This window comes from Psammomys obesus, unplaced genomic scaffold (genome assembly GCF_907164565.1).
Source record: "Psammomys obesus unplaced genomic scaffold, mPsaObe1.curated_primary_1811, whole genome shotgun sequence".
Lineage (NCBI taxonomy): Eukaryota > Metazoa > Chordata > Mammalia > Rodentia > Muridae > Psammomys > Psammomys obesus.
This window is the reverse complement of record NW_026591598.1, coordinates 7,412,231-7,421,198: the sequence shown is the minus strand read 5'-3', so window position 1 is coordinate 7,421,198 and position 8,968 is coordinate 7,412,231. Positions and strand designations below refer to the sequence as shown.

At 50.5% G+C, this 8,968-nt stretch overlaps 1 protein-coding gene across 1 annotated transcript in view; it reads right to left on the bottom strand.

Moving 5' to 3' along the window:
* Nucleotides 1-400: 400 nt before the first annotated feature.
* Nucleotides 401-8,968, bottom strand: part of Csmd2 (CUB and Sushi multiple domains 2) — a 547,489-nt gene continuing 538,921 nt past the window's right edge. Inside the window, exons 67-71 of the mRNA XM_055610909.1 lie at nt 7,124-7,236; nt 5,354-5,441; nt 4,184-4,322; nt 3,809-4,024; nt 401-3,071 (exon numbers count right to left, since the gene is read on the bottom strand). Of these exons, the coding sequence (XP_055466884.1) occupies nt 3,865-4,024; nt 4,184-4,322; nt 5,354-5,441; nt 7,124-7,236 (500 nt within the window). The 3' untranslated portion in view covers nt 401-3,071; nt 3,809-3,864. The remainder of the gene's footprint in view (nt 3,072-3,808; nt 4,025-4,183; nt 4,323-5,353; nt 5,442-7,123; nt 7,237-8,968) is intronic.

The window sequence follows — 8,968 nt, the reverse complement described above, 5'->3', positions numbered from 1 at the left end:
AAGGTGAGGGAGGTTCAGTGGCAGGGATCTGCCCATCCAGCTGGCTTCTGGAGGCTAGCAGGTAAATACCAGATGCTATGTCCCAGACAAAATGCCTTCACCAAAACTGGGAAAGTTGGTTTAAATTTGGTTACCAAAGAGAGGAAGTTGGGACTAAAGCGTAGTGCAGATGAGAAGCATGAACGGGAGCCAGGAAGCTGAAGGTAACCTGGGTGCACTCTCCACAGAAAATGACAGCTTCTTAATTCCCAGCAGGTTCCCTGTTCCTTTAGAGACTGCTCCGTCTGGAAGACCTCCCCACATCCTGACCTCCACAGTCTCAGCCAAACTCCACCTCCTCATCGCCAAGGAACACCTGCTCCAGCCGTTGAAAGAAGTCATAAAAATGTAGGAAAACCAATGCAAAAATTTATATTTTATTTGAATTCAAAAAATTTAAAATTGCTTTCAAATTCCAGAAAGTACCATAATGCAGAACCCCAGGCGGGGGGAGCCTCATATACAGAGACAGATAAATTAAATGCATATACTGCAGACAAGCCGAGAATGGGTGTAGATTACATATTTACAGCACGTGATGCTTTCTGAAAACCATATTTATACATTTTATTACATTTACAAAAAAAGGCTTCCGCTACCATTTACCTACAATAATGAAAAAAAAAATGTACACCTTTTTTCCTGTCTTTTTTTGGTACTGTACAAACTTTGTATAATAAAAATATATCTCTGTACAAAAGATTTTTTTTGTGTTTTTGTTTTGCTTTTTTTTTTTTTCTCCTCATGGGATGGAGGTGATAGGTACAGGGCAGGTGAAAGACTTAATCTGCCTGTTCCCTTCTGAGCCTCTGGGGGTGAAGAGAAGGTGCCCTAGGCCAGAGAGGGTGACACACAGCAGGTGCCCATCAGCCCGTGCTCCTTGAGTGTCTCCGGGGACCTTCCAAGGACACGCAGGGGAGGGAGTGGGGCAGGGGGAACGCACTGGGTGAGCTGTGAGGAAGAAGGGAGAAAGGAGCCCATGACCCTCCTGCCTTCGTTACCAGGGGCAGAAAAGAATGCGCATGAGCAGGTTTGCCTAGACTGGTCCTCTCCCACCTGGGCAGGGATGCTGAGTCCCAGACGGATTCGTGGGCAGCGGTGAGCCACCCTCCCAGTCTCCGGTGCATCCGCTGGGAACTGAGACCCCTCCCTTCAGCCCATTGTCATCCAGCTCCTCTTCTAACTGCTCCAACCTGCTCTTGCCCCTCCATCCCCACACATTCTGTTTGTCATTTCCACGCATCCCCACAAATAGCCGAGGCCGCTGTGCACGTGGAAGCGGGGGTGTATCATGGGGACCTTCCACAGGACAGAGAAAGCGACTCTAAATGTCGTCGTGTTGATTTCTAAACTCATGAGCTTCCCGACCACACGCGTATGGAATTCATTGATGATCTAAACACAGTGACGTTGTCTAAACCAGTGGTCCTCAGCCTTCCCAATGCTGCGACCCTTTAATACAGTTCCTTGTGTTGTGCTGACGCCCAACGGTGAAAATTATTTTTGTTGCTCTTTCATAACTGTAATTTGGTTACTGTTATGAACTGTAATGTAAGTATCTGATGCAGAATGGTCTTAAGTGACCACCGTGGAAGGGTTGCCCACAAGGGGGTCAAGATCCACAGCTTTGAGAACTACTGGTCTAAGTGACCCCGAGCCACCTGCCAGGAGCTGGAGAGAGGGTGCCTTTTACTCAGGTCTCTTGATTAAGGAGCTGTCAGGTCCTCTGCTGTGGTTTCGGGCTGTTGGAAGCCAAGGGGTGAGCACCAATTCAGGAGGCTGGGGCATGGGGTCCTTGACCTGGTGTTCCCCAGGCACAGATAGCAGAGCCCAGATTAGACACGGGCATCCTCTGGTTGAGGTTCCCCTACCTTCCTGTCTTTGGTGCCCATTGTAGATAGACCTGGGTTTTCCGGCAGCAGGTGCAGCAGATTTCACTCCTGGTCAGAGAGATTCGCGTTTGCATTCCCGGTGTACTCTGTACACCGTGGGCGAGTGCCTCCGTCTTCCCTGACCTCGGAGTGGAAATAGCAAGTCCTGCTTTGGTGGTGTTTCAGGAACTAGAAGTAACAAGTAAAGAATCAGGCACGGAGAATAAATCAGTAAGCAGTGGCCGCCACCTTTTGGGAGCCAGGACTGGCTTGCTCCTGTCCTCTCCAGGGTGTGCCGTCTGGTCCACAGAGGTCTTTCCTCTTCTCTTGGTTAGCTGAAAGCCGGATGAGACCCTGGGCTTCTGGGCCAGACTCCTCCTCTATCCCCCAACCCCACCCCTACTTAACTCTTCTTTTCCAAAGCTGCCCAGGGACCCAAATGACTTTTTAATTCACTGGGTTTAGAACTCAGTGCTGTTGTGGTTGGAAAAAAAAAAAAAATTGAATTGATTACCAAACTAGATTTGAAGTTTTTTTTTCCCCCCCTTTTCTTCCAGGTGATCCTTGCTATGGTTGGGCAGATGGGACCACCCCTTCGGACAGGTAGGTGGCTTCTGCATGACACCACCTCCCAAGAGACGTGTCCTACTTACTCATCCTCTGTGTCCCCACAGACGGGATGGGGACATGTTGGTTTGAGAGGTAATGATGCCTCTCCCATCATTTCTTCTGGGTTTGTGGAGGACAGTGTCTAGGGCATCTTTCATAGACACATAGACACACACACACACACACACACACACACACACACACACACTCACACACTCTCGGGTGCACACATGCTTCCCTTTTTTAAGCCTCTGTGGTCTCGTCCATAGGACACGGTGAAAGAGAGGCTGTGTGTCAGTGTGTGCTTCGGCGCACACGCACAGTTTGCTCTGCTGCTTTAATCCGTGGACTGCCTTCCTCCATCTGCAGCCTCGCTTCCTTTACCGCCCCACGCCAGGGCACAGCGGAGTCCTCTCCCGGGGTGGCGAGCACAGATGGTGGCAGGGCGAGCAAGGGCCTGAGTCCCAGCAGTGGCAGACGTAGGCGGAGGGACAGACGAAGATGGGCGCTGGGCGCTGGGCTCAGGGGAGCTCCTTCCCGCCCCCTGGGGAGCTAGGAACCAACAGACAGGCCACAGAAGAGAGGAAGGGGTGGGGTAAGGCGGGGACAGAAGTGGGTGGGGCAAAGCCAAGCAGGAAGAAAGAACAGAGGGGCATCAGTTTGTTCCATCTTTTACTTTTGGAGTTCAGCCTTTCTCAAACTGGGGCTGGGAACTTGTAGAAAGCACACAACGACAGAGCATTTATTACACACCCCCTTGTGTGTGTGTGTGTGTGTGTGTGTGTGTGTGCGCGCGCGTGTGTAGCACCTGCAGGTTTGCAGTGCTCATGCATCCACGTATCTGTGTGGAGGCCAGAGGTTGACTTTGGTATCTTTAGCACCATCAGCTGGTCTGGAAGCCAGTTTGCTCCGGGCACCTCCTGCCTCTGCCTCCCAAACAGTGGGATTGCAGGTGGCTACCACATCTGCCTGGCTTTCCTGTGAGTGCTGTGGGGTCTGGATCCCAGTCTTGTGTGGTAAGAGCTTTCCTCTGAGCTCTCTCCCCAGCTCTGAACACTTCAATTTGTGTTTCTGTCTATGACCTTTTATTCTCTTGTGGGTCTCGCTGGCAAGGGCCAATAGGATTCAGACCTGTTCTGAGAGGCGTGGTCTTGTTCAAGTTTCTTAATGCTCACATGCTACGGTGTGCCTACGGTGTGGGGTGTCCCTGTGTGCAGAAGCAGTGCACACACAGGCCCCTGTGTCCCCTGCAGCCGGCCTGGCTCCCACCCTCCAGCCCCCAGTCTCACCGGCTGCTGGCGGCGGGGCTCTCGGTGGCGGTGGCGGCTGCAGCCAGGCCTGGGGGCTATACCGCGGTACACACTGTGCTGACCGTGAACTCTGCCTCGTTGCTCATGATGTCTGTGGGCTGGATGTTGCGGTCATACATGGGGTTCTCAAATGTGGCCCGCACATTTGTGTTCTCGTGGCCGGCGTAGCCATTGAATGGAACTTTGGGTCTTCTCCTGGGAATAAGCGACAGTGACCTTGAATGAAAGGGTGGACACAGGGCCCAAAAGCAAGACTTTCCTTTTGGAAAGTCACATGCTGAGTCAGGAGGATGCTGGGTGGGCTGGGGAGGGCTGGGCGCACATTGCTGTCCCTGGCCTCTGCTTTCACAGTACCTGTGCTTGTAGAGATAGAGCACGAAGCCTGCAATGATGAGGGCGAGGAAAGGCACCAAAATGGCAGCGGCCACTGAGCTGCTGTTGGAAGCAAAATGGCGGCTGATGGACTCGGGATCTGACTCCAGCAGCCTGAGGTCTGCAGAGGGCCAAAGGAAAACACTCAAGTCACCTGATGCTCCCCGACGGCCACTCTACCCTGCCGAGGAGTGGCAGGTACTGTCAAGTCCTCTAGCTCCGCTGGCAGAAGCCCTTACCCAGACCTCAGCCGCCTGCCTCCCATGCACTCAGATAGCTCCCTGTGAATTTGCCTCTGGTCACATCGTGTCCAGAGGACTGTGTCTGAGGGCTATCTTCCCAGCTAGCCCCGGAGACTCCAGGGAAGACAGCTGACCGATGAACCTGAAGCCCTGTCTCTGGACACAACCTTCAAAGGATGCAGTTCTTTCAAAGTTCCTATGCTTTTCTTGGCCATCAGAGCCTGTCACTAGAGGCTAACTTTAATCAGATGGAGCCAGGCTATACACAGCACAACAAGGCTGGCTTGTGAGAGCTGTTGGAAAGCTAATGGACGGCCTGGTAGGCAGGAGCCCCGGGGAAGACAGGGCCGCGGTATGTGAGATACAGAGGTGGCTTTCAGGGACACGTGGTTGCCTTGTCCTTTTTCTTTACTGTTCGAGAGAAGCCAGGACCCTACCTCACATAAGCCAGAGTCCTTGGGTCAGGACCTATTTCTGGAGTGAGGATGTTTTGCTCTGCGTGCAGCAAGCATGCAGAGTCCAAAACCGAGATAGAACGAACGGGGAAGAAGGCTCCTTAGTGTTTGGGTTTCGTGTCTGCGACATAAGGACAATCCCAGCCTCTTGGGAAAACGCTAAGCGGGAAATGACATCGCAGGGAAGGGCATCCTGATGGCTCATGTAGGGGCGTATGCTTCAGGGACTTCCTGAACGTCTGGCCAGGGGTGAGGCCTGTGGCACCCAAGTGTCAGGTCTAGGGTCTGTTTTTGGAGATACTGCAGCTTTGGTCTGAGTCTTTGGGTGGTCCAGATCCAGATGAGTCTAGGAAAGCTTCAGGTAGAGAAATTCACCAGTTGCCTTTCTGCCCCAGAACATGTCTCCTCTCCCACCCCCTGAGTTCACACTTCCAGCCCCCCCCCATGCTAGTTACCAAGTCTTTGAAAGCCGAACTGGCCAAAGCCTTGACCCTTGACGGAGCCTTGGTAGACGAAGGTGCCTCCAGAGGACTCTGAGGAGACCTGTGATAGCAGGGATGGGGGAGGGGAGAGAGGGAGGGAGAGAGAAAGAGGAAGAGAGAAATAAGTGCCAGGTATGTTAGAGCAATCTGGAACTCCTGCCAGGCCAGGGCGTAGCTGACATGTGTGCCAGTTGGCTGAGCAGGGACACCTACTAGATTCACACCCAGCAGGAGCAGGAAACAACAACAACAAAAAGTGTGTGTGTGTTTCTTTTTCTTCTTTTCTTTTTCTTCTCTCTCTCTCCCTTTCTCTCTCTCTCTCTCTTTCTATCTTTTGAGGCAGGATCTCAAGTAGCCTAGGCAGGTCTCAAACTTCTCTACACAGCCAAAGATGGCCACGAACTTCTGTTCCTCCTGCCTCCGTCTCCCAAGTGCTGGGATTTGAGGCATTTCCTTGTCCTTTGGCTTCTACTAGTCCTTGTCACATTGTGCATTAACTCTTGTTTGTAAAATGGCATGTGTGTCATACTGTGAGGTCTGAGTGGCAGGCGATGTCCTCGATCCCATCTCTAGTAGGCCTTGGGCACATGCAATCTCTTACAAACTGATGAAAAGTGGCTCATGGACTGCTGCAGTGCTGACAGAACTATGAGGAAAATGAGCCCGGCAGGGTGAACACAGTTTCGGGGAGTTTCTGGCAGTTCCAGAAGATGTTGGCTTTTGAAGTATCTGGGACATACCTTGTCTGCAACCCCCTGCTCCTGACCCTCACCATATTCCAACAGCTGGCATGTCGTCTTAGCATCTGGAGTATGCTTTAAGGATGCTACATATACCCCCCAACCCATGTTCCAGCCCTAGTGTCTTCACCTGCTCCCTCCAACAGAGCCTGGCTGGTTGCAGAAGGGGCCGCAAGTGGTTGCCAGCTGTTCCTGGCCACACAGCTTTATCTTCACCCTCTCCTGGCCTGTTCTCCTCACTCCAGGTCCTGTCTTTGACCCTCATCTTTTTATATCTGGTGATCCTCCTGGCACGGTTGGGTCACTTGTTCCTTCTCTCCCCCTGGCACTATTGAATCAGTTATTCCTCCTCAGCTTTTGGACCGCTATTAAGACTGGTAATGGATATCCAAGGGATCCACAGATATCCAAGGGATCCACGGACATCCTGGGCATATCAGGGAACTCCCTTCGGGTGCCAGCCCCTGGGGGAAGCCACACGGTTCTCCTAGTGGGTTTATAAGGCAGAATCTCTCAGCCACAGAGCTCCACCAGCTAGTTCTGTCCTCAGCTCTGCTACTCCAGCCTGTTAGACCACGTGTTCTTTTCCATTCTCTCTCTTCCCTCGAGGGATCAGAGACAGTGATGTAGGGGCGGGGTTGGGTGATTTCATGCTCTACCCTTCTCGCACTGTGAAGATACACGCACAAGAACATCACCAGGGACTGGTCTTACAATGACCTTCATTCCCACACCCTGACCCTTGATTCCTGCTTCCTGTTCTGAGAGCAGAGCTCACGCATCCCTCCCAGACATGACTCTGAGCTTTCAAGATTCTCTTATCCTCCCTTGGCCTATTCCATTAGCTGGCCAGGACTCTCTGTGTCCCAGTCCTGGTCTCAAGACTCTCCTCAGGTAGCCATGCCTTCTCAATAGTTTCCACACCCCGTCACCCTTCTCTGTCAGCACTCCAGAACAGGGGGTGGGGTACAAGGCCGGGAAAAGACCAATGTGCCGCACTTACGTGGCCATCCAATGCCCAGTGGTCGTCCTTGAACTTGTTTACAAAGCTCTCCACAGGCCCCGTGACCTGGTAGACCTGAAGCAGGAGGCGAAAATCCTCCTTTTTATAATTTCCTAGAGGAAGAAAGTAGGTTATACATGAATCTCCGTCAACGTTCTCAAAACCTACATCCACGGGTGTCGGGGGCAGGAATGTCTGTGTGAAACTTCCACGTGGACACTGGTGGAAACATCCCTGCACACCTGTCGGTGCAGAAGCCCAGGGCGTGTGTTCTCCTGTGGTTGACCGAGAGTATGCCCAGGGATGTGAAGAAACATGTTGATAGCTGGGTTAAGCGCTAAAGATGTGATTCGGTTTTTATGTGTCTGAACAAAGGTATACTTTTCGTGGGGCTGGCGAGATGGCTCAGCAGGGAAAGGTACCTGCTGGCAAGCCTAAGGACCCGAGTTCCGTCCTTCAGATCCACATGGGAGAAGAAGAAGAACTTACTCCTGAGAGCTGACCTGTGACACCCACACACATGTGATGGCATGTTCACATGCACATACACAAATCAATCGATCAGTCAGTCTAAAAGTTTTAAAGATAAATATGGTTTGTGTGTTTTCACGTGACCACGAATGCATAGGTATGTTTATAAGTCCACGGGCACACGAGTGTGTGTCTTCTGTTAGAGCAAATGACTGAATAGGACTGTGTGTGTGTGTGTGTGTGTGTGTGTGTGTGTGTGTGTGTGTGTGGAGGTGGGACATGATTACACGTGGGCATTCATTCATCCATCATTCATCCATCCATCCATCCATCTAGCTATTAAAAAAAAACACTTGTTTTCTGATTAAAATTAAAACCTGAACAAACTTTAAAAAGATCAGAGATGCTTGAAGATAAAAAGATCTCTTCTGGGCTCACCAGTTACCATGGTAACTCACCACAATGCCCACAAACACCCACCACTTTAAAGTGCTGATAGAAAAGAAATAGCTGCCGTGGATGCTTTCATGTGATGTGTTTTCTTTCCCGTGGAGGTCCAATGTGTTCTGATGGGCATATTCACTCCTAAACTGGCATTGGTTTTAAAGTTGCACTTGTCATTATTAAAATATATGTGTTCATGTATGTGTGTGTTTGTGTGTGTGTGCCTACATGTGTGTGCGCACATGTATGTATGGGTATACATGTGTGAGCACGCCTGTGTGTGTGCACATGTGTGAGTGTGTATGTACATGCAGGAGTGGATATGTGTGCAGGGTGTCTGTGAAGGCCAAAAGGAGCTGCCTCCATGTGGGGGCTGGGAACCAAACTTGGGTCCTCTTCAAGAGCAGCAAGTGCTCTTATCCACCAAGCCATCTCCCAAGCCCCCAGACTGGTACATTTTATCCTGGAGGTGTGATATGGTAAAGCCACCTACATCTTTATTCTGGGAAAAGGCTCTGTTTTGAGCTTTTTGTAATATAAATATAATTCTAAGATGAACATTGCTTATAATCTTACAATTTTAAGCTTTCTCTGTTTAACTTCGTATGGCAAAAGTGACTAATAAACACAACAGTCTTCAAGGATCTTGTGAGGACTCGCCCAGCTTTCCCCGGGAACTGGTTGGACTATTGTGTGCTTTGTGTCTACCGAGCCGGAGCACCATCAAGGTTTACACCATGATGGAGTTGGTAGGAGGTATTTTGTGTTTGCTTTTCTCACCCTGGCTATGGTTGAAAAGTATTTTTTCTTTAGTATCTATGTATGTATGTATGTATGTATGTATGTATGTATGTATGTATGTATGTATGTATGTATGTATCTATCTATCTATCTATCTATCTATCTATCTATCTATCTATCTATCTATCT